This window comes from Pseudochaenichthys georgianus, chromosome 16 (assembly GCF_902827115.2).
Source record: "Pseudochaenichthys georgianus chromosome 16, fPseGeo1.2, whole genome shotgun sequence".
In the NCBI taxonomy this organism is placed as follows: domain Eukaryota; kingdom Metazoa; phylum Chordata; class Actinopteri; order Perciformes; family Channichthyidae; genus Pseudochaenichthys; species Pseudochaenichthys georgianus.
The window spans coordinates 35641759-35668113 of NC_047518.2; the positions used below are offsets into that span (position 1 = coordinate 35641759).

The following is a 26355-nucleotide window of genomic DNA, read 5'->3' on the forward strand; positions in this document are numbered from 1 at the left end:
AAAACTGACATTGCGATATGAAAAAATTGAAGAAAAGACCGTTTTTTTTTCTGCAAAGCATCCTTTCTTGAACTTTAATGCTATACAATTGGTATTTTTTTAACTATATTTAACCGGATGAAGGATTTTAGTCACGGACGTCTGGATCTTAAGTTATCAAAGCGACAAGCTGAGCTAGCTCGGTTAGCAGCGCCAAACTGCCCTGGAGAAACACATGAAACTACTTTATTCAGTGTGTTTACCTTTAATCACCGGGTCCGTTTGCTTTGGAGATTTGATGGTGATTGGTGGTTTGCTGCGCATGCAGAGCCTGCATGTCACTCACTCAAGTACCCCTGACATGAGAGCCACGCACGTTTTCCTTTTGTAGCAAGCAGCAAAATAATTGTAACATGACGTGTTTGAGTTAGTTTGCCTACTTAATATCGCAAGTCCTAACATTTTTTATTTATTTTTAAATCGCACGTCCACCCGATGTGAATATCGCGCATTATTATTATTATATGATTATCGTCACGACACGATATATCGTGCAGCCCTAGACCCCATTACAACTGGCAGCTTGAAGTAGTGTATATATCCATTCAGCCAAACCACCCACGCGATGATGCTTGACTGCAGGAAAAACCAAATGTAACACTTATCTGCCATCGATCTACATATACGTGCTATAAATGCACATAAACTGTTACATGCTGACACAAAAGATTCACTGGCTGCTCAGGCATTGAGATACAATCAAGAAATACAGATTTAAATATGCAAGGTAATATTTTTCATTTCTACAGTAAGAGGGAAATTATGTTTGTTACATTCTAAAGCCATTCATTGACATTTATTAAAAACCAGCTCAATTAAGAGCTAGGATGCAAGAAACTCATCAACACGAGGTGTTAAAAGGGGCATGGTTTTTCCCACCTCACTGGATGAATGCTTCACAAAACTTCACATTCAGTTTACTCTGATCATCGCTATAGAGTCTGGTAAACATCACCGATTTGTTTTCTTCTTTACTTTTCCTAAGGTCCAGCATACGTTTGCAATTCTGTCAGTGCTTTAATGGGGCCTAAACATCCAGCTTCAAAAAGAACCACATCCAATGTTGGCAATGGAAATTAGATCAATGGGTAAAATGGGGGCCAGACGGTGAGCGAAGCACAGCACAGGGCCAATGACACAGGCAGCATGACTTCACTGTGGAAGTATTCAACCCCCCTTAAAACATCCCTCATCCCTTTCTCGACACTGGTGAGTGGAAACTGTTCAAGGTTTAATGATTGCTGAAGAGAAAAGGGTCCCATCGTACTAAAAGTCATGCATTATGATGGTCATTGGCCACCACGTCATGCTTATGGAGATCTTCCAGGGGTTTATTACAGTGCCTGTGCACAGCGTTGTGTCTCAGTCAGTGCTATGAAGCTTTTAACCCTCATCTCCCACTGCCACTGGATTCTGCTTGTCCAATAATCAAGGCAGAGCTATATATCCTGTTAATTTACACCAGGCGTGACATACATTTACACTTCACTTGATGAAAAGGCCGTGGAGCTGTTACGCGAGCTACGTTCCTACATTTGTGTCTGTTTTGTGTTCAGTAATGTCCCCGCGTCCTTTGAAGCCAAGCATACTCTTCCATATGGAAGAGAAGCGGGATAAAAGCAGAATGAGCTCAGACAAGAGTCGGGCGAGAGTACTGGTTAATAGATTGAAAGAGATAGACTGGTCTGCTTGTGAAGCAACATAATTCAACCACGCTATCAGTGTTTACCAAAGCACCTGTTTTCACGTCAGCTCTCTATTAAACAACTGCAGCTAGGACTTTGCATTTTATCACTGATAATGAATTAGGTGGGGAAGATGAATGGTGTTTTGCATGGCTGCATGATAAAGAGATCCTAGTGTGTGACACTGGGAGATAAGGACCTGACGGATTGCAGCTCTGGCAAAGTCGAGAAACGAGCTATAGGATTTGTGAACGTGCAGCTCTTCTCGAGACTGAAATGAACCTCAGAGAAATTCACAGACATCCCTTGTTGAAGGGAGTATTGCTTTTTGGTACCAATGCTAATTGGTTTTTAGGTAAATGCATTTTTACATCTACAACTTCCACTCTATTGTTCCTGTTTCCTTCTGCTTTGATTCATGTCTACATGATTTGCTCTCCCTCGGGTTACAACACAATCAAACTCAGCTGTTCTGGTTGTGTGGATGGTTGCACATCTCAATAAATGGTAACACACAAAGGCTCAAGGTCTAGGTGAACCTGGACTTACCAGGCCGCAGAGAAAAAGAGTAGGTGGGTGATGGGCGGGGGGCGTGGAGGCGGTCCTCGGACACATGGCAGCATGATTTATGGACACCTTTGAAGTGAGCTCATTCCAGCCACACGGCTGCCTGCTGCATTACAGAGCAGGGACCTTCTCCTGGCGGCACGGCGAGGGGGATCAATGACCCTTGGTCATGAACCTCCACTACACACTCTTCCACTGCTACTCACATATGCACCTCTTCATTATGTGGCAATTCATCAGTGTTTGTTTGGTCTCAACAAGCATAAATGAGCTGCCAAGGCATCCAATGAACCCCTGACTCTCTCCTCAGTAAACTATTTAGAGGTTAAAGCTAACGGGGAGGAAAAAGAGGTGGTTCCTCTCTGGGATCATGAAAATTGGGTCGAGGGATTTGTTCCTAGAGAGTCTAGCGAGTTTTCCTTTCCTTGCTGTAGTATGCAGAATGTTAAGGGCTAAAAAAGAGTCTGAATGGAAACTGATGTTAAAGCTCTCTCTCCAACAAATGGTGACATAATTGTTGAAATAGGTAAAGCTTCCATCTTCTGTAGGATTGAGGACTAAGACTGGGCGCTTGGCAGGAGTCAGTCCCAGTGCTTCAGGCTGGTTTGAATTCATTGTCTATTGGATGTGTTTGGATTGTCATAATCAAGATCTCCCCACTTTGTTTGAAACTCATTTCCTTACTACATCAAATTGTTTGATCTTATCAGCGCCATTTATGTGAGCAGAAAAGCTGGGGATTAGGAATATTAGAAGTAATTACACTCAAGGGGAAGTCCCCACAAAGGGACTTAAACAAACCGAGGGTGTGTGTGTATGCAGCTGCTCACTGTGTCTGCTCTTCCTGCACAAGTCACCCATTGTCCCCCAGTTTGGCTGCTGTGTTTATTTTTGTGTTTGATCCCTCTATCCAGCCTCAGCTTCGTGTGTGTGTGTGTGTGTGTGTGTGTGTGTGTGTGTGTGTGTGTGTGTGTGTGTGTGTGTGTGTGTGTGTGTGTGTGTGTGTGTGTGTGTGTGTGTGTGTGTGTGTGTGTGTGTGTGTGTGTGTGTGTGTGTGTGTGTGTGTGTGTGTGTGTGTGTGTGTGTGTGTGTGTGTGTGTGTGTGTGTGTGTGTGTGTGTGTGTGTGTGTGTGTGTGTGTGTGTGTGTGTGTGTGTGCGCTAGCATTACTATACTTGTGGGGACCTAAATCTGTTTAGATAGTCACGTGTGGGGACTGGCTTCCCTTATGGGGACAAATTGGAGGTATGTGTTTCATCATACACATGGCTGCAGTGTGACTGTGTCTCCGTGACTTTGTCCTCCTGCAGGACTGTATGTGTGTTCAGACATAATACGCCTGCCTTTTCCACGGTGACCTTGTGTTTGCAGATGTGTGTGATCGCTTTTCTGAGAAGTCCCAGAGATGTCTTTGTTTGGGGTAACGGGAAGTGGCACAGAGTGTTTGCATACTGACTTGACATCCTCATTGTTATCAACCCAGCACCGTTGAACGGGACAGTTGTAGGAAATGAACCAGCATGTAGTTCTCGCAGCACAAAGCAGACGAAAGGAAGAATGTGTTGGGTTTTTATGACGTTCAGAGGTCAACTCACATTATCTATTTTTAGATTTCTGGTTTTACGCTGTTGGATTTTACAAGTCAAGTTATTCAAAATACATGTATAATAGGATACATTTAACCGTGTGCACTGGTGAAATAACAAAACTAATGGGTTTTTTTCTGGCACAACAAATGAACATTTGACATTGCCACAGCATCCCTAATAAAACGCTGGGTTGTACCCTCGGTCAGCGCTGCTCAGGATGAAAGGAGAGCGAAGCGTCACTGCCAAGAGGTTTATGGACCAGGGGAATGAGGGCACTGTTTACACGTTGCCAGGGAGATGTATCTGGGAAAGGAAAAAATGGCTGTTTATACTGGAAATGACTTCTTCGATATTCACCCTGGTTTTCTTCACGGCTGGCAGTCCCACCTTGATTTTTTGAACCGCATGTAATGTTTTTTTTTCCCTTCTTGATGCGTGCCCATCTTTTCCGATCTTCTCAGACAGGGAGAGAGGTGTGCTCTGATGCGGTTTTAGGATATAGGATTGTTCTTACTTTCCTTTTAATGTATAATACCTGTTACCCTCAGCACACAGTGATTGGAAACATCCGCCTGCTTATAACAGCATGCTGAATATTCATGTCTGGGGATGTTGGGATGTATGCTTTAAAAACAAAGTCAACGTCTTGTCTGGGCATTAACCTCAGGGTCAGGTGCCATCACTGCAGCCACGAGCCCAGAGTCTGAATGAGTTATAAATAATTGCTAGCAGTTGTGGGTGTGTTCAGCACAGTTGTGTGTGGCGTGCTCAGATTGCTGAGTGTGCGGCCTGTGAAACCTTACCCCAGCTCCTTGATGTCCTGCTAGTTGCGCTGACAAAGCAACATTTGGAGACCACCTGGGAATGACCAGTCTGTGGAAGCCATTTTGAGGCTTTTGGTTTACAGTTAGCCTTTGTTTTAAATACCCGCGGGATGCTAATCACCACAAAGCTAGTCCGTAAACAGCAGTGGTCAGGCATGTTGAAGGAAAAACAATGATGATGATGCATTGATTTTCCTCATACTTACTTTTTCAACTTTGTATCTATTTTAACCATATAATCTCCTTTTGTCCAGTTTCTTTATTTAAGTCTGTGAGATCTGCAGTAAATTCCTAGTTTTCCTAAAGTACAACTGATCAAAAAAGAAAAGAAGCAAGGCCATATAGCTTTACATTGACATTTGCGGTGTATGCCTGGCCTTCAGCAAAGGCACAAAGACAGAGTGGACATTTCAATTTTACCACTACCAATATTGCTTCCGAAAAGATCTTTCTGTTCCCCCTGGAGGTTGGTCTTGTGAAAACAACATCCTCTCCAGGGGCTTGCAAACCAGTAACTGAATCATCCAGCTTGCAAGTCGAACCTCGCTGACCTCACTATGTGAAATCATTCTGCTCTGACTGGACTGAGTTACGCATGTTAATTGTTCAATTTAATACATGTATTTAAACAATGTGCAGCACCATCCTCTCCAAAACAAAGCAGGTGTCAGACCAGAGTCGGCTGCCCTTTTCAGTGATCAGCGACGGCTTCAGATTTCAAAGGGATGTCCTATCCCTTGGATCACAGGGTCAAGGATGACAAGGATATCAAGATAATGAATAAGATATCCGTTTTGGGGTAGAAACCAGCCCTGGGAAACTTTGGAGTAAGGGGCTCTCTGGTATTAATGGGAATGTTTGTTCAAAGACAAATAATATGCTATGCTCACACAGAGGCCTTAGAACAACTCTACTCCACTTATCAGTTCTAAATCCAGCGACCACACCAAAGCACTGAGTGAGCCAGAAAATGCGACTTAACCTGAAATCTTTCAGTTTTAAGTGTTTCTTTTATTATACAGCTGCTTATCGTGGAGACGGTGTAGTTCTGTTCAGCAGGCTTTAAGGCTTTTTTCTGCATTCCCTACCTTCCTATTCTCTCATCAAACTATTTGCCGCCTCAAAGTGTATCCAAAGATCAGCTAGCAGACCGTCAATAAAGGTTTTTCTTGCTCACTTTCAAAATGTGCTTCCTCTCGTCTCACTGTAGCTCCAGTTTTCCTGTCTGCCATCTTAACATTTACCGGTCAGCACAGAAAGAGAAAAAAAAGCAACCTTTCTTGCATTCTCCAGGCAGTGACTCTCCAAAACCTTCACTGGCACACAGGAGTTGACTGCATACTTTCCCCAATGCAAACCAGATGTGAAGCACTAATGTATGGCAGCATTTTCTCTTCAAAGGAAGAAGAATGTAGCCCAACACTGTAGTATTTTGGTCATCCAGTCACAGTGATATAAAAATAAAATCAGGTTCATTCCTAAGCTCCAAGCTGTCCCTGAGGGTTGGGCCGGTACTGTATGATTAAAATAATTGCAATCTTATTGTTTGGTGTTGGTGGAGTATTGTTGAACAATGGGATTGAGACCGGCTTGTGAAGGGGACAAATGAGCTGTGACAATTACATGTTCAGCTCCAGTCTTCAAAAAGCTTTACATCTACATGTAGTCCTCCTTGCTAACACGTCCTCAAATCTCAGTGTGCCAAGTAACTGTCAGATTATGACAAATGTATGTTTTAAGTATAACCAAACATACTTCAGTGCAGACTTGTGCTGTGCTTTTGTTTATCTTTTGAACACATTTAAATCACCAGATCAAATCCTTTTAATAATTGAGTCCAGAAGGTTTGACGTACAGTTATTTCAGGCCAGCTGCTATTCACTTGTAGCTTTCCTCTAATGCTGCAGAGTGTACAACACAACAGAATCAAGGCTAATATTAGGAGACATCAAGTCATATCCCAACACTTGCATGGTCATTATACGTTGCCAAGAAGGGACAAATTACAAAGGCCGCGGTGACATTTTCTGCTGCAGGTAGTCATTTTCCTCCTCCTGTTTATGATGCTGGCTTTCAATTGAGCCCTCTGTCACCTCCTACTCTTCACCAAGCGGTGTTTAAACGCACAGGGACAATAACAGGTTAGCTTCCCAGTGTCTGGTCCTGCAGCCTGTTCTGTATCGTCAAGTCTGACCCTGGCTCCCACAGCGAAACAGTAGCTCCCAACCCCAACCCTAAATCCAACCCCACACCTTACTCCCCCCTGCCCTGCAACAGCTCGTTCAGTGTGTTGTTAAAAAAGTACATCAGTAGTTTTATGGTTAGATGGTCATGTTGTAAAGTCCTGAGAATATGGGTGGCCCAGGTTCTCCTCTTATGCAAGACGGGGGATTACAAAATGACACACTCATAGTCGATCCACTTGTTTTTAACCAACTTCATCTGAACATTTGCTGACCCCATCGGTTAAATGGTGACCGCAGATTACTCAAAGCAGTAAATGTCGTGATGATGATTGCAGTTTTGTATTTTCTGGCTTGGAATCGGTGTAACAACTGCACTAAACAGCTTGATGCTGTACTAAACTGCCATTTATTAGGACTTTTTAATAGGCAAAATTTCTAAACATGTTTTTTTTGTATGTCAATTGCTAGCTTATGCTTGTTTCATTAAGCACATCTGTTTATGAATGTGGCTGCAACATTAGCTCTCCTTCATGAGCAATTTCCTCCACTTCCTGTGATAAGATTCATTGCCTTGGCGTGTCCTTACGGTTACTGGACTCAATTTATCTGATGCAGCAAAAGCCAACAGGAACTGCACAGCAAATGTTTGACTAATGTATAACACAGAACAATTGTATGTCCAACTCTTGAGCTGTTTTATTGTGATCTTGTTGGTTCTGACTAGTTGTTCATACACGCAACACTTGTGGAGTTACTGGTCTCTTAGAATATGTGAATCTGGAAATGTAACCAAAGGACCAGACCTCGATGTTCAGTCTTTTCAGAGAAAACATGAAGGAATCCCTCTGACTGTGTGTCATAAACATTGTGGGCCATTACACAAGTCTTGTACAATTCATTACTCGGCTATTCGCTTCAGTCACACATGGAAAAGTCTTCCACGGTCATGAGGCACTGAAATAACTCAAATGAGACGACTTCTCCATCAGGCTCCTTTCAAGTGGCCACTGGACTGAGACACAAATGATTTTTTTTTCAAGTGTGTTTTTGACATTTTGCTTTATTTTTGATATGCTCAACCAGGCCCTCAAATGATATACTCAAGTGTCCAGTGCTGTACTTTCCCCCAACTCAACGCCAGCTAAGGAGCTTAACTGTGTCTGGAAGATTTCCAGACACAAGACATAAGGCATTGTGATGGTATGTGTTTACCCAAACGCAGCCATTTTTACTTTTCCTCTAAATTGATTTAAGGCATGTCATCGGTTTAAGCTCCAGCATTCATTAGTTACTGAAAGTCACCTTCTTCATTTTTATTTTCTTTCTCTGCCTTTTGTTGTCCCACTCTTACTTCATCACTCTCTCTGTAGTTGGAATAAAAGGACACAGAGTTATGTGTGTGCCACACTCTTCCCCTGTTGTATGAGACCTTTGCTGCCAAACGATTAAACCATTAAAGGTGACTTTTGTTGCCGCTACTTTCCTAAAGTAAATCAGACCTTACTGTGCACATAAAATCCACACTTGTTAAAGTATCTACTTGGATATAAAAGTCCACTAGTCACAATAAACGAAGACCTAACTAATAGAGCAGCTGCCCGGGGATTGAAATGGTTTCTTCTTAGCATGATTGCAACCGTTGTCCTGTCTCCCACTTGGCAATTAACCAAACGGTTTGAAATGATGTGCCAAGACATAGTTTTGGCCGACTGAGGCTATTTCCACTCCGGTCATGCTGTCTTATCAGGGTGAATACAGTTACACCACTTCCGCTCTGTAACTTCATCTTATCTTGAAGATATGGCATTCGCACAATGCTCCTGCAATAGCACAGCCACACAATGTATTGTTTGTTGTAAAAAGGAAATGGACAAACAGACTTAGCTGTTACCCTTATTGACATGATGTAAGACAACAGCTGCTCCACTGACATTGACTTGCTTGAGTCCTTAACATTTAGAAAAACATAGGGCTTCATTTATGTGTAGCAATGAATATATCTAAACTGAAAATGTGTCCAAAACATCACTTCTGTGTCCTGCATTTAGCTAGATTTCCTTTTTCTTTTGTTTAACTTTCTTTACTGTAAATAGCGCTTTGCCGAATGCAATATTACAATATATAAATAATACTTCAATATTGTATTACAAACTATGAATCTCTAACCAGACATCTAGAGATAATACATCTTCATTCCGTCTGTTTTTCATGAATTGTAATGACTTTCCAAACCTACTGAACATTACTTACACACACAGTCTTCTTATCCCATAGTGTATGGTAGAACTTAATGACAGCAAAAGTCATTGGGGACAGTGACTTTATAGTTATGCTTGTACAGTACATTGGTTTCTGCCCATTGTGTCCAAGATAATCTCCCCTCTGTTGATGTAGCATGATGTCAGGTTCTTTGTCCTTGGTTAAATATACATCGAACGAGCAGATTCTTCTTATGGATGTCAGAGAAAGAGGGGGGAAACTGGCAGGCTTGTTCCCAGCAGGTTGTGCGAGCTGCTCATTTGGTATCAACCAGAGCGTAAGCAAAGTTTGGGCTGGGGATTAACAGGCTGTGGGACCCGACTGGACAGAGTATCTACCAACCATGAATATGTTGCCCGGCAACAACATACGGGCCTGCTCACTAGCATTGGTCTGTTCCTCTGCGGTGTCTCTCTATTGGCCATGAACTTCACCCGTAGAACGAAGCATTGACATTCCTCCGCTATCTAACAACCCGATGTGTGAAAACAAATAAAAAGCCTAAATGCCTGTTTGCAGCCCTGGGAAGTTGTTAAGGTCATCACACCTCACAATGTTAAGTAAGGATAACTCGGGACAAGTCACATGATTGTAATGGATGAGGGGCACCACCCCTTACCCTGCTTATACCATGGCCCCTTGCCAACCAAAGGTTATATGTCATAAGAAAACATGTGTTGTCATTTAACACATACAACTCATTTTGATCTTGTTTTTAGTTCCCCGAGTGTCAACATTCCTGTGAACAACACACTGAGGATTTGGGGTCTTTATTAAGCCATAGCGGTGTGGCTAACATGTTAACGTTTGACCCAAGGAAAAGGAATAACCACAGTCAACTCATCCATCTGTTTTGGTAGTACTTGCATTTGACAAATAGATGGATCATTACAGACAATGGATTTCCCGGATATCATTATTAAGCAGAGACCCCCCCCCCCCAATACAAACTCAGTACTGGACCATTGTTCTATGTGGAAGCAGAGAAGAGCCCACATTTTCCCAGGAAGCTAAGTTCACTCACAGCTCTGTTATTTGGGAACGTTATTAACCCCGAGTGGAGCTCTTAGTCATTGAGTTCTGGTCAGAGCGGAGACGGACCTCTGCTGGGAAGTGGCACATACAGTAGCAGATGCAAAGCCCTGTGAGAACTGAAGTTCATCATGACCCAGATCCAACTCCTCTCTTCTCTTCATGTGGTCACGTCTTAGTTCATTGCCCCGGGGTCAGTGTACTGACGTCATGCCCCTCACTGTGAGAGCCTGTGCCATCAGGAGTTCATGTCTGGCTCTGCATTGGCCACTCAAACAATGATACACAAAGTCAATATTGCTTAAAAGGACACGCTACAAGACCTGGAATGCAAATCACACCCTTCTTCTGATTTCGAAACTAACTTATCATTCTTTTGAATCTTTGCAATTGAGTATTGTGCTTTAGTGAGTCATGTTACTTCATATCAACCTGATTGCTCACAAACCATTCATTCTTGCTCAAACCTATCTCTCTGGAGACCATCAAAAACGTGCTGTGGAAGAGGCTAACCACGACTGATATCATGCAACCAGGGACACCATGAGTGATTCATCTCAGGTAAAAGGTAGTTGGCTAGTTAGACATCTGCGTTTGAGATGTTTCATGTCCTACTTTCAACAGTTTTTATTATGAGGAAATGTCGATGATGCGTATGAATTCAGGGAGGGTTAATAAACAACGGGCTGATTTGCTCTGGAAATGAAAGCTGACATCAGACGTCACAGCACTGGCTTTGTGAGTCACGCCTCGTCTCGTTTCCTTACCTGGCAAGCAATACCTACGGTGCACGGCAGATAACATTAAGCTCGTATTGCTCTTATTCAGCTCTTTACTTTGTTGATCTAATCTTGAGGTTGTGGTTATGCGGGCAGTTGGCAACGTCTGCCTCATGGTTTGTCAAATGTAAAGAGATGTATGTAAAACCGCAGAGTTCAGCAGCTTGCTGTACATTACACGGACCAACCACAGCTGCTTACTTTGATATTTCGCCATAACCTCCAGATGGATACCATACTACGAGACATCAGGCAATAAAGGTGTGTCTATTCGGTCATTAGATAGACAGATATGGCTGTCTCGTGATGCGAGCCAACACACATGGCTGCAGGGCTGTCGAGCGTTTACACTTTACGTCGTGAGCTCATCAAAGGTTGCTGAAAGTGTGTCTCCAGTTTGGACAGTTGGTGTTGTGTTGGCAAAAAGCCTGTCACCGGTTGAGATGTGAAAACTGTGAGCAGGTGAAGTCTGTTGGATCTTGATTTTTCACCCCGGCTCATTAAGAGCGTTTGGCGTCGCAAAAGGCTGAGACAGAAGAAACGTGACAGTCTGGGACTAAGGTTGTCTTTGATGACGGATCCTCTGTGATTCAGTCTTTGTTCCCTTTTCCGTGTCACCCTGTGTTTCAGTGTGTGACCGTTCTCACTCGCATAGCAGGACTTTTAATGCATGTGTGTAAGACAGCAAGCACAGGTCGAGTTTTAAGTTTGATTGATTATAAAATCAGAGATGAGTATTATTGTTATTACTAGGTGGTGTGAACGAATCACCATCAGCACACCATGCCAGAGGCTGTATCACTTATCACTGGGCTCTCCTCCAGCCATGCTGTAATGTTTTGGCAACCTGATATTGTTGCCATAATGCTCTCTCAATATTATTCTGTCACTTTGTTGTGTGTTCAGTCATGATCAAGGGCCTTATTGCACAGTGAACACCATGTACTGAGACAGCGTACCTCCTGTAACTGTATATGCATGTAACTGTAGTTGTATCTTTATGCTGACGGGAAGACACTTTTTAGATTCATGTTCAAACGGCTTCAAGTGTCTGTGCTTTTGACGCACACAAACACTCAGAAACGCTTCATCGGGTTTCTGTATCCGTTGGTGGTCCACGCTCGCCTCGCAAATACACTCCTCATAAATATTTACAGGTTTGTGTGATGTGTGGTTCCTACACTGCTGTATTCCCAAGGAGTTCTCAGCTTGTGTTAGCGCTTTAATATTTATGTCGCAGATCTTTAGGCGGTTGACAGCGACAGGAAATAATTTGGTAGTTACCGAGAGAAAGCCAAGTGACGGCTCCCTTTCTTGTCCCCTCCCTCTGCCACACTTTCATCACACAGTAATAAAAGGTTAATAGGCATTTTGGGCCGCCTCTCTTATCGCTCGCTCGCTCTCTCTCTCTCACTTATTTTCCTTGACACTCTTTCTTTTTCCACTTGCTCCCACTTGCACAGTGTGTTTTGTTTGAGCTCAGCTCCATCCATGGTACAAGCCTAGGGATTTACAGCGTAAATATTGGCACTGCTTTATAACCCCCGTGTCGGAACAGGTAGCTATATCATTCCTAAAGACTGTTCTGCCCCTCCTCATGTTCCCCCTCTCTTATTGATTTGTTGGTGTTTGCTTTTGAAATGCTGTTGAAGTATCTCCTTTCTTGTGTTTCAGGCTCACAGGAAATTACAATGACTGACTCTTTTGACTGTGACAGCTGCAAGGAGTCCTTGTACGGCAGAAAGTACATCCAGTCAGATGACAGACCCTACTGCATCCCCTGTTACGACAATTTGTTCTCAAACACATGTGATGAGTGCAAAGAGCTGATCGGCCATGACGCAAGGGTAAGGCATTTCATTTCCATGATCAGACATGCAATCATGTATCTGCTGCAATAGCAAGTAGGGAATACCCAACTTGAATAAAACAACATCATATTTATGTATCTGTGACGGTTACTGCCGAGGCCTAAGGCATTTTGTTTTCAGGTTTTCCATTCCTCGCTCTGGTTCTCATGACCACATATTTCCTGTAGGTAATTTACTCAAAGTTGGCCAAATTGTCCACCTGGAGTCAAATATGAACTGAATAGAAATGGTCAAAGGTCAGTGTGACCTCACAAAATACTGTATGTTTGTTGGCTACAATCTTTTCATGGAGCCAATCAATTTTCTAGCTTACATTTGTTTTCAAGAAAGAAATGTTGGGCCTCTACCCAAAAGGTTTGTGTAACGTCTTTCTTTGTTATACATGCATTGGATTGAACTGCAGGTCTGACTTCAGACTTTCCGCACTTTGAGCTACACGTTGCAGTTCAAACAAAGCATATTTAATTTGACATGGTCTTGGATAGCTAAAACAGAAGTTATGTCATGTTAATGACGCATCATTTGTGCTAAATTAGGCGTGGTCTATGTATTTTGTGTGGAGAGACAGAGTAAAGACCAATTTAACTTGCAATTACACGGGCAATTTCCACTAGGGCCACAGGCTAATGTAGTCTATGATTGTTAAAATGCAGCATGAGGGGAAGTCTCCCTCTCCTCCACAATCAAGTTCAAATTCAAACTTTGCTTACTGGAAAGAACTAACATGACGTGGATTATTTAAGACTGACATTAGCTACTTAGAGTTCACAGGATGAGGGCATGCTACATTGTGTAATAGTTTGCTTAGCTAAGTAGTCCAACACGTTATCAACACCCCTATGGGCAGTGAGACAACATTTTCATAGCTCATTTCCTTTTAGACAATAAATGTAACGTTGTGAGACTTTTATTTAATGCAGAAGATACTCAAAAGTAGAGCATAGTCTGATAACGTACACGGAGTAACCACATGCTTGTTTGGGCCTTAAAGACCTTGCATTTGTCATTTTTAAGCCAGACCAATCCAACACTATTCCCATTGTTGAACCAGATACGTTTGATGGTGTAACGTTTTTCAGTTGTTCCTTTATTTGCCTACTTTTAGATTATACAAATAAATGATTATACACGTAAAGAATGACTTGTCTCCCCTTTCCCCCCGCCAGGAGCTCTTCTATGAGGACCGGCACTATCACGAGCACTGCTTCCGCTGTTTCCGCTGCGATCACTCGTTGGCAGATGAGCCGTTCACCAGCCAGGACGACGAGCTGCTCTGCAATGACTGCTACTGTAATGAGTTCTCCTCCAAGTGTGTAGCCTGCGACAAAGTTGTCATGCCAGGTAAACCTGCAAAACATCGTGCAATAAGATATAAGGCACTCCAAACGACTCGTTTCCAAAACTGTTCTTCAGAGAGTTGATTAAAAGGAAATCAAATGAAAGAGGGAGTGACATGTGAAATACCTTGCACATAATGCATTTGACAGAGCCATATATAATGGTACTCCACTCGCCCACTAAACATTAGTTAGTTATTTTCCATGTAGTATACAAATTCAAATGTCAAGATGGTTAGGCAATTGACTATGGAAAATGATGACATAACAGACTCCATGAAGCAGGGACACATGAAAAGTATAAAGTAACAGATCAAGCATCTATAGAAATGGGTTTTTTTCAAAAAGGGAGAAGAGAAGGCGAGGGTCTACGATTGAGCAGCAGCCAGTTCTGAATGTGACAGAGTAATTGCCAGTCTGCTTGACTTGTTGTCTGTAAGCCAGATCCCTCAGGGCTGGTGGGCTGCCAGCAGACTGATGATAACAGGAGATACGAGAGTCAGTTATTCCAGCTTACACAGCCCTGACAAAGCAGTAAATGAGTTCAGGAACATATGATATTTCCCTTTGTTTCAACTGTAGGTAATCCCCCTTTTTTTTGGAGAAGTACATAAATACATTATTTTTGCAGTATACAGGGATGAGAAGACCTTGAGAAGAATAACAGTTAGATACAGTGTTCAGCTCAAAAACATTTCTCCTCACTTTTCCTAGTAAAACCCCTGGAATTAATTAGTTTACAATAGTGCACACATTTCACTGTATCGCCCACAATTCTGATGCACTTTGGTTTCAATTCGAAAAAGTGTGACCTCTCCGTAAACTAAAGACGAACAGCAGCTTTGTCATCATATAAAAGTATGAACACCCTCAAAAAACAGGCACACACACTTGTCTTTGTTTAAACACTGCATGCTCGGCTGAAGTTGTTTATGTAGGCGACTCAAGGAAGGAAGAAACCTAATACAAACGCAGTGTAATTGGATTTCTCAACATGATTTGGTTAGAAGATGTCTCCGATACAATTTCTGCAACTTTGATCCCGATGCATGACCAACAGTCGTCACAAAGGCTGTTGTATGTCTCGCAGACAATGGTCCTTTTCTTTTGCGACTCCGTTCATTCCGTTTGGAAACCCCTACGACAGACATGGTCTCTGTTGTTGCCGCCGTACACTGACAAATTATCTTATTTGAGATAAACACTGACGTTTGAAACAAACCATTTTTGCAAGAATAAATAAAATGAAATTCTTGTAAGGAAAGTCAAACTGAAAACCTGCAATATATTCTGAAACAATTATGTATGATCTGGGGAAGGAAAATAGGCCCTGGAGGCGAAATTGGACTATATGCAAAGAGGATATGAATAAAATACGTTGTGCAACAATTCAATAATGTATTTATTTTGTCAAGGTTCTTAGAGTTGTAATGCTTATTCATGAGACCCCAAAATGCAGCTTGTTCACTTTTATTCTATTTGTCAGATACTTAACTGCTAATGTTCTTGAGTCACTATAATTCATGTAAGCTTATAACCAAGAATGTTTTTTTAGGAGATTTGGCAGTTTTTGACTCAAGAACTCAACAGCACACAGCCTAAAGCCGTGAAACGTTTAAAATGTCAGACCCACACAAACCACTGCGCCACCATAGAATAAACCCAACCAGTATAATAAAAAACTCAACAGCTAAGGGATAGAAGATGGATTGGTTGGGGACCTACAGTAGAGGGGAAAATGGCATTATCCCCTTTCTAAACGGACTGCTGCCAGTTTCCATCAGTAGGAAAGGAGTGTGGGGCTTGTGGTATTATGATGTAAAATGAAATCCATCTTAGTAAACCAAAATTATTTGTATATGCCTTTAAGCAATTGAAGTCAGTTCATAGTTAAATAAAATCACCATCAAATTCCCAAATGGCCATTACAACTCCATGAAGAACTGTAAAAGTTGCATACTCAAATAAGTTACAGTAAGTCAATATTTCCATCCTTCTCTTTCCTTCCCTGCCTCCTATCATCCCTCTTTCTCTCTGCTAGGTACGAGGAAGTTGGAGTATGGCGGCTCTACATGGCACGAGGGCTGCTTCATCTGTAACAGCTGCAACCAGCCGATTGGCTCAAAGTCCTTCATCCCTGACAAGGATGAACACTACTGCGTGTCCTGCTACGAGGACAAGTTCGCCCCGCGCTGTACACACTGTAAAAAGGTCAGCAGAAACAACCAGAGGGATAACATAAGTGGCATGTATCCTTGTTAAGCTGAAACGTGCAAGGGAATACATTTTAGAAGTGATTTAAAATGATGCCCAATTGACCTTTGACCTCTCTTATTTCCAGGCCCTGGCTAAAGGCGGTGTGACCTATCGGGACGAGCCGTGGCATAAGGAGTGTTTTGTGTGCACCAGCTGCAAGACACAGCTGGCGGGTCAGCACTTCACCTCGAGAGACGAGAGCCCTTACTGCATCAAGTGCTTCGGCAGCCTGTACTCCAAGAAGTGTGAGGCCTGCAGCAAACCAATCACAGGCAAGACAACATCACTATTCTACACGATGATATTGATTTGTGCGCCCCCAGGTGCTTATTTTGATCGACTGACTGGGTGAGGGTTAAACACTAGAAATACTCGTAGTATTTGATTGGCTGCCACTTTCTGCATTTTACATTGTGTGTAACCTGGTTGAATTATTTCAAAGTCTTCTGGATTTACGTAAATCACACGAGAGTGACTTAACGCACACAGCCAGTTAAAGAATGATACACAGTTATATTGTAGGAAGCGATGCATGTATGGAACGTTTCTTATAGCCCTTATTTTCTTGTAAAAAATAAAAAGCTTATTTTCCCAGTTAGATATGTTTTGAAGCATGCATGAGTCCTCTGAAGCTCAACCAAAATGTTTTATCTCTGTGTCGTTGCTCTTTTTGCCCCAGGGTTTGGAGGAGGGAAGTACATCTCATTTGAGGACCGCCAGTGGCACCAGCCCTGCTTCACCTGCTCCCAGTGCTCTGCTTCACTGGTGGGCGCCGGCTTCTTCCCCGATGGAGACAAGATCTTGTGCCGCGAATGCAACAGCAACAGCAACCTATAAACAGTCTTTTACTCCACCTTTCCCTTGACATACCTGTCACCCTTCGTCACAGCATTTTAAGAACCCAGAGTTATTACCCAGGACGGTAACGCAGGCTAACAAATGCTGCCTCTCAGGTTGTTCTTATATAGAGATCAGTTCCTCGTGCTCACTGTCTGGGTCTGATTTCTGCAACGTTTGAATTAACCCCTTAAAGGTTTCCTCTTTAACCAAAGAGTTAATGATTTTGTTAAACAAAGTTTATTGAGTGCCTTTAAAATAACATTACTAATATGTTATGTACTTTCCTACCAAAGAAAAGCAAAATGCGAGACACTTTGCAAAAACAACCTTCATGTTTAAAAAAGTTGCAACTTCAGGTAAAAAAGTGAGGAAACAGAGAACTGGTACAGTATGGTATGTAAACCCTGCAGTCTGTTTTTTTAAGTTTGGTGGAGGTACTGTTTTAATGGTCTTATAAATGCAGGTTAAGCATTTTAAGTAAGATATGTCAGAAAGTTAAAAAACAGGAAGAAAAAGTAAAAAAACGTTACTGATTGTGCTTACAGTGAGAGCCAGTTTATGGTAGTTATGATCAATAAAGTCATTTGCACTTTTGATAAGATATTCTCTTGCTACCATGTTATGTGCACTTAAAAAACACAACTTAAAAACATGGCACACTTTTATGTCATCTGCTTTTGTTACAATTTGCAATACTACTTGCAAAAAGTTTCAATATACTTGTGCTTTTTTATTTGTTGTTATGAATCTTTTTATTTTAAATCAACATTGCTCAAAGAGCCAGCATTTATAACCCAAAAGAAGCTAAAATAAAATGTCTTGCAGGAGTATGCATGTGTGCCTTGATTCGCCTTAATAACGGTTGTGTTGCTTTTAACGCTGTTACTTTTTAGTTTGTCATTGTTTTTCATACATATTTCTTTATTTCAGCTTTGATGCTGGTGAGTCAGAGTTGGCCAAAGGACACTTACTGTAGGGTGGAACAAATGGCATTGAGGTGAAAACAGTATGGATTTACTGTATAACAAAAAAGATGATAATTGATACATGCTACATGGTTACTTTTTTTGTGAAGTCTTATTAAATAAACTTACACTGACTGATCTTTGCGGTGGTTTTATGTGTGGTTAAAGTGAAATATCAATCTCTGGTTTACGAGGTCATCGCATCGTTTTATGAGCGACTTATCAAGTCTTAGAAAACGGCATAAAACATGATTAAACATGGTTGTATGTAAAACCATGCTCGTACAACCTATAGAAATGCAAAACCGCATCATTTATGAGAAAACATTTCATAACATTAACACAACATATTCGAGGTGGTTTTAAATAACATATCCGTATTTATTTATTTCTCCAAGTTATGTTTTTGTGTGCACTGAGGAGTCTCAAACAGGCGTTTGTTTAATCATTTTAAGATTGGCTTTAATCAATGTTTGAAAATGAATTCTTCATATGATAAATGAGAGGTAACGTTTTGTTTATGGTATTATTTCCACATATGTCTCTCCATTCTTCCTTCTGCCAACGGTGTCGCAGTTTCTCGTCTCTCCCGTTGTTGTGCTTAGTGCGTACGCATGGGTTAGAGTTTGCGTGGAGGACCGCACGTTTTCCCGTCAAGTTAGTATTTTATAAATCGCAAACATTGCGTAGAAACTGGCGTACGCCATTTTTTGAGCGTATATCCCTTTATAAATGAGGCCCTGTGTGTGTGTGTGTGTGTGTGTGTGTGTGTGTGTGTGTGTGTGTGTGTGTGTGTGTGTGTGTGTGTGTGTGTGTGTGTGTGTGTGTGTGTGTGTGTGTGTGTGTGTGTGTGTGTGTGTGTGTGTGTGTGTGTGTGTGTGTGTGTGTGTGTGTGTGTGTGTGTGTGTGTGTGTGTGTGTGGTCTAGCATTACTATACGTGTGGGGACTGGCTTCCCTTATGGGGACAAATTGGAGGTCCCCATTTTAGGGTGAAGACTTGGTTAAGGGTTAGGGTTAGGCATGTGTTGGTTAAGGTTAGGATAAGTCTCCAGGAAATGCATGTCAGTCAATGTAATGTCCCCTGAAGTGATGTGTGTGTGTGTGTGTGTGCACGCGCGTGTGTGTAAGACAGAAAGTGAGTGCACCGTTGGACGGGCATAACAGTTTATTAGAGTGTTGGAGAGAGAAACCATGTACGTGTGTAATAAAAGATGGTAAAAAGTGTTTGAGTGTGTGTCTGTAGGTTTAGGATATTGTGTGAGTGAGAGAGAGAAAGTCAGCGTTAAAAGGGAGAGTGAGTGCACATTCGTGTAGAAGTGTGTGCGTGTGCCTGAATGTGTATATATACACACACACACCGTTGTTTATGCTGAGTCGACTGTTTCATCGCCTTGATGAAGCACACATACACAGACTCTCCTGTCGGCATTGGGTGAAATGTCCTCCTCCCTGCCTGCGTTTGAGATTTTTTCACCAAAAAAGGAAATGGAAAACTCGTAGCTGCTCGGGGGAGGGCGGGGGGGGGTGGACTCGTGGTGGAAGTGGGAGAGAAAAGAGTGTGGGAGAGAGATAGAGGGAGGATGTTCACATCTGGAGTTGCTCCATTGCACTTTCACTGGGGAGGAGGGGGGGGGTCAGCTCCACACACGGCTCCCTTTGGATTTATTGGGAGGAGGGGGCGGGTGGAGAGGTGACGTTTTAAAGCAGGAAGGGTCAGAGTAAGAGCTGTGGAGACGTTAACTGTATATGCGACACACACGTTAAACTTTTACAGCTGTTAGGATTCATTTCAAAGCTGCTTCCCGTCCTATGTTTTATTTTTTAGCAACAATATGTTTTCTTTCTCCTTGACTTTCTCCTGTGTCTTTGTTATCACGTTCACCAAGAACCAAGTTTACAAAAAAGCAATCTCTTAGAAAGTAAGGCCTTCATTTGGCAAAAGGTTTGCAAACAAGCATAGTTGTCTCACATTCTTTTACAATACTGTGTCTTTAAATAAATATTAAAACTTTAACATTTCAATGAAATTGCAACCCAAAAGAACGCTTCGCTACTTCATCGCAACACTACAAGCTAAGTTGTGCTTGCTTAACATAAAAACTGTATTATTTTCTTGACTAACACTGAATCATAAATTGCAGCAGGCTGTAAGTAATCTTAATAAATAAGTAAATCCTCAGTATCTAAAACGTTTAAGATCTAGAATATGAAAATGCTTTGCATGTGCCCATGTTTGGTCGTTAGTGGTTCCTGTTTTACAGTACATGACTAATCGGATCGTTTTTTGGCAAGTTTTGATTCAATTTAAATCATTTTGTGCATGTCTGACAATTTCTTGATAAAGTGATTAGATTCAGTTGAACTGGATCCACGTGTATCTGTACAGATTAACCAGATATACACTGGAAATCGGTAGTGTCCAGTAAGCGCAGTTTGAGTTTTGCCATTAAAAAACATCAACATCCCTAAGAGCAACTAGTTTTACAACATGCAGTTTTTGCTGCGAGGAGTTCACAAATGTTACCTCTTTGTGTGAGCAGTATAAGGAGCTGTGCATTAGCATATTGGCAAATTCCTTTTTACAAAGCTTTAGCAATTAATGTCTTTGCAACTCTTTCTCCTGCCCTCTTTGTTTTATTGAGCCTGTTTGGACATGAAGTTGTGTGACCTCAGGTAAATCCAAGCAGCTTCATCCAGTAGCAAACAAAGCAGTGGCCTAGTCAGCAATTGAAATCACCTGAGTGGGTGTGCAGGGAATTGTCCAAAAAAAAGTCTGTTGCAACAAACCTACCTTAAGTCTTAAGTCCAAATATATGTACATACTAATTGGAAAACATTTCTGGTATAACCTTAATACCCCCAAAAAGAAAATGTATTGAAGTTGCAAAGTATATAAGCTGAACATTTTCCTCCACTCGTCTGGTACAGACCTTGTCGAGAACACAGGTGAGTTTAACAACATACCGTATTTAGTTTCATACATATACAAAATCAGCTGATTTAATATGCTTTACTATATACTATTAACTTTAGTATTTGAGAAACTAACTGAGCAAAGCCAATGCTGGTTTAAAATAAAATGTCTTACCTTGTAAGTTTTTACTCTGACATGACGTACACAGTTTATCACTGTACCCTTCATCTTTACAATTACCCCGTGACCAAGGACATTTAAAGGACACTACATGAGTTACTTAATCAAATAATAAATTAATGACCGCCCTCATGCTTTTTATTTTCCAAAAATGTTGTATAGGCACACATAAAGAGAAAAAAACTAGCTGCTGTGAGTGTTGCATCATGTTGAGGTCACGTCTTGCACAATGTCTAGAGACAATCACACGGTGAAATTAGTCAGTGATGCAACGTTACTGCTCACAGCCTGCTGTATGAATTCCCAGGTAACTTATCTTATCAGTTTTATTCATCAGGATGCGTTCATGGACAGGAATTTGGTATGATCCCACTGCATAGCAACAAGGCACAATATTCAATGTTCTGCCACTGGGGTCCTCTCAATTAAAACAATACCAAAAGCTTTGGAAGTGTCGTAAACTAAATTAAGCTCATGGGACTTTGTCTTAGGAGTTAGCTTCTGTTGGTTTGACATCTCTCTGCTGGCCAAGGTACAAGTGGGACTGGCTCTCCTAAATGTTATATTGGTTGTTTTTTTTTGTATGATTTTATTTTCTCTACTTAATATAATAAGTATGTTTTATATTTAACTTAAACCTTGCAGACGCCTGTCGACCACAGTTAGTCGCTTCTCTAACCTAATTACCAGTACCACTAGATTCCGATGTAATACCATAATTAGACTTATCAACCCTGCTCTTCCTGCATTGCCAGCATCTTAAAATTAAAATGTGATCGTTTTATAAGCAAGAAGTCACTGACATTGGATATCCTGTTATCACTACTGTTACAGATCAAACTTTTGGTCCTAAACCAATTCAACCAAATGTATTAGCTTAGCTTGTTGACACTTTGTCTCACATGCCCTACTATTCAGTTCCTCACCTCACTCCCTCCTCAATTGGCCCTATTGTTTACTTGACTTTATTAATTGTTCCCTTGCTTCTGGCTGCATCCCTTATTACATCCCACATAATAAATGCCCATTTTTTCACACCTGTTATTTAAAAATGTATCGCTAACTCAACTTTGAGCTTTTCTATCAATTATAAGCTAATTGTAAAGTATTTCGCAAACAACAAACTACCAAAACTGTGTTTCAATGCTGGTTAATGTTCTATTATATAATAATAATATAATATAATACTTCTCAGATACAGTGCTGCCTTTTAAACTGTGGCCAGAGCTTTCTTATCAGTGGACAACATCAGTGTGTCGTTATTTCAAGGACGAGGAGAAAGGTTTGAAAAATTTCACTCAAATAAAGATGAGTTTCCATCTGTGATCATGTTCCAGTTTCAGCTCCACTGATGCGTGGTGTACCCCAGGGATCTATTCTCGGTCCTGTTTTGTTTTTCCTTTACATACTGCCATTAGGTAAACATAATCAGTCATTTTAATGTGGTCTCTGCAAATCCACTTTTTCTTTAAGCCATATAATGTTGCATGTCTTGGCAGTCTAATGGAGTGCAAAGACAGCTGCTATTAAATAACGGATGGCTTTATCCATATTTAACATTTAACAAAAATGTGGATGTAAAAAATCTCATTAAATCTTGTTACTTCCGCCAAAGATATACGACGGAAATTAAATCAGCGTTTCCTTTCCTGACTTAGAAAGGAGATTAAGGCCTTTTTGCACTTGGAATACTACAATGCACAATTGACATGCTTTAGTCAGTCCTCAATGGCTCGACTTAAGCTACTTCCTACTGCTGCTGCTAACATTTGAACTAAAACCAAGGCTTACCCTTAACTCATGTCTACCTTTATTGGTTCCAGTTAAATTAAGAGTTGATTTTAAGATTATTTTAAGGCTCGACATGGTCCGGCCCCCTGTTATATCTTTGTGCTTTTGATTCCATATGCTCTAAATTGTAACTCGAAACCATTGCTGGCTCTCTGTAGGTTGTCTGTAAGGCTTTTGCTATCAGGGAAATGTGTACAAGCACTTTGTAATCTTGTCTCTAGCTTTACATTTTGGAAACATTTGGGTTGAACGTATAACAAACTAAATATGACTTTTAGTCATTTATAGACCTTTTAATCCACAAATGTTTCATATTATAGTGTTCAAGCAAATAAAACAATGTTTATTTGTTTTTTTATTATTTATTTGGAACTTTTTTTTGTTGGTCCCACTGACTCATTAGCATGCATTGGTAGCAATGGACACAACTTGTAGAAATAATTGTGTGATTGTCTCACCTTGGTGATTGCTGAATGGGAAACACACTTGTGGCAAGTGATCTGGGGCCTCATTTATAACGCCGTGAGTAGGATTCACGTGGGAAGGTTGCTTACGTAGTAGAAATCCAAAAAATAGGTACAGAAATGTTCAGAATTTTTCTGATTCACCAAACATTGCGTACCGGCGAGGAAAATGCGGACAGCACTTCCTACGCCGGTTTCCCTTTATAAATCACAATCGACTCGAAATGCGGTGCAGCTTTTACGGGCTTCACGTAACGCCCATATTTGCCTATAAATAGTCAAAGAAACGCCCATTCATTCATTCATTCTGACTGACTTTATGAAGAAGATCGCAGGAAATGACGACAGAACAGCTAAAAAAGACATCTCACACAGTGTCAGATTTTGGTTATTTTGGGGAGGTTGAGATAAATCATATTGTTTGGTGGATGCCGTTTGAACCAGAGTAGCAGCATGGAGGTCGGATCGTCACCAAAATAAATAAATAAGTGGTCCGAAAAAGGTTCATGAAAAAATACACATAGCCCTCCTCAGGCAGTGTGTTTGTACCGGGGACAGGAGACCCCCCCTTGATGAGAGACTGTAGAAATGATCGGGGAATCCCTCCGGATTGGAGTCATGACGACTGGATCCGAATTATGTTTTCGTATTTGGTTGTTTGTGTCCCAGCTGTCGATCAGCTGTGCGCAGCGTCTCCACTGCAACAACTCTATATCCACCAGTTGAAGGAAATACAACTAATGTGTTGTGTTATATTAGCTGTTGTAGCGCCAGGAAAAGGGAGTCGGATGTGGTGTATTCAGAACGGAGTTCCACTCTTTATTATCCATTAATTATAGAGAGGTCAACACATCGTCTGCTCTGCTTAACGAGCTAGCAGGAATGGAGGCTAACTCTCCAGGTGTTCCCACTAAAGGGTCCGTGTGGCAACACAATAAGAGAGGTGAATTATGTCCCATAACGTGTCACCACACAAGCCCCCCCAGAATTCACGTGTAAACAAAATCCGTATGGCGGGGAGGAACAATCCGCCTGCCCCCACGAGACCTGCGCACCGGAGTCGGTACAGCGACCTCCGCCCGTGCGGCCCCTGACAGAGGAGGGACCGGAACAACAGGTCCACACTCCCTGACAGGAATCAAAGCCGGGGGTCGGCCCCGTCTCGGCGGCCGAGCCAGCACCACCGGCCGGTCCACGTCCAAGTGAGCAGCCTTCACCCGGTCAACCGAGACGTGCTCAGCCTTACCGCCCATGTCGACCACCAGGTGTTTTTCACCGTGTTCCAAAACCCGGAAAGGTCCGTCGTAAGGGGGCTGCAGGAGCCTCTGTGTGCGTCGTGACGGATGAAGACGTGCCCAGCTGAGCGTAGCTCCGCGGGAACTTGAGACCTTGGCGCACCCTGCTGAGTAGTCGGGACTGGAGCGAAAGCCTCCGCCGCGTCACGCAGAAAAACTCGCTGGGCCGTGGCAGACCAGGGAGCTGATGCATTTGGGAGGAAATCCCCCGGAACTCTCAGCGGCTGACCGTAGACCATCTCCGCTGTAGAACACTGCAGATCTTCCTTGGGTGCGATCCTCAGGCCCAGCATCACCCGGGGCAGCTTGTCGACCCAGTTACCGTCCGTAAGGCCGGCCTTGAGGGACGCCTTGAGGGACGCCTTGAGGGACGCCTTGAGGGACGCCTTGAGGGACGCCTTGAGGGACGCCTTCATGGAGCGATGAAAGCGCTCGCAGAGGCCGTTAGCCTGAGGGTGGTAAGCGGTAGTCCTGTGCAGCTTGACCCCCAAACCGCCTGCCACAGCGTTCCAGAGCTCGGACGTGAACTGAGAGCCCCTGTCTGAGGAAATGTCTGACGGGGTGCCAAAACGACAAACCCACGTTGCAATGAAGGCCCGGGCAACGTCTGCGGCTGATGTCGAAACGAGCGGAACTGCCTCCGGCCAACGGGTCGTTCTGTCCACCATGGTGAGGAGGTAGGAAAACCCCTGAGAGGAAGGCAACGGACCAACCAGGTCAATGTTGACATGATCAAACCTCCTCTCAGGCACCAGGAAACGCTCCAACGGGGCCTTCGTGTGGCGGTGCACCTTAACGCGTTGACAAGCCACGCACTCCCTGGCCCAAGTCCTCACATCCTTTTTCAGCCCATGCCAGACGAACTTCGCGGCCACCAAGCGCACCGAAGGTTTAACGCCGGGGTGTGATAGGCCGTGCACCGCTTCGAACACAGAGCGCCTCCAGCTGGCAGGGACGACAGGCCGCGCCAGGCCCGTGGAAACGTCACACAGGAGGGTAATGCCCGCGTCGTCGAACACTACGTCCTCCAAGCGCAGCACCGCGCCCTCCACCTTCAGAGCCTGGACGCCGGAATCTGTGACCTGGTCCGCCGCCATGCGAGTATAGTCCAGGCCCAACTGGACGGCACCGATGACGAGAGGCAATCAGCAACCAGGTTCGACTTGCCAGCCACGTGCTTAATGTCCGTAGTGAACTCTGATATGTAGGAAAGCTGCCGCTGCTGACGTGCCGACCAAGGCTCCGCCACTTTTGACATGGCGAAGGTGAGCGGCTTGTGGTCGACAAACGCCGTAAATTCACGGCCTTCCAGCATGAAACGGAAGTGCCGCACGGCCAAATAAAGTCCAAGGAGCTCTCGGTCAAAGGCGCTGTACCTGCGTTCTCTGGACGTCAGCTGGCGGCTGAAAAAGGCGAGCGGCTGCCAAGCGCCCTCCACCCACTGCTCGTGCACTGCGCCGACCGCGTAGTCCGACGCGTCCG

The 26355-nt window shown here is 42.8% G+C and overlaps 1 protein-coding gene across 2 annotated transcripts in view; it reads left to right on the plus strand.

Moving 5' to 3' along the window:
- The window catches only part of fhl3a (four and a half LIM domains 3a), a 25601-nt gene extending 7234 nt beyond the window's left edge, over positions 1-18367 (plus strand). The window contains exons 1-6 of one of the 2 annotated variants that reach the window (XM_034102670.2): positions 12381-12517; positions 12634-12806; positions 13997-14171; positions 16209-16378; positions 16509-16695; positions 17103-18367. In XM_034102670.2, coding sequence (XP_033958561.1) covers positions 12651-12806; positions 13997-14171; positions 16209-16378; positions 16509-16695; positions 17103-17260 — 846 coding nt within the window. In that variant the 5' untranslated portion in view covers positions 12381-12517; positions 12634-12650 and the 3' untranslated portion in view covers positions 17261-18367. Of the gene's footprint in view, positions 1-12380; positions 12518-12633; positions 12807-13996; positions 14172-16208; positions 16379-16508; positions 16696-17102 lie in introns of those variants that run through there. The other variant, XM_034102669.1, reaches the window with a different exon arrangement.
- The last annotated feature ends 7988 nt before the right edge of the window (positions 18368-26355 follow it).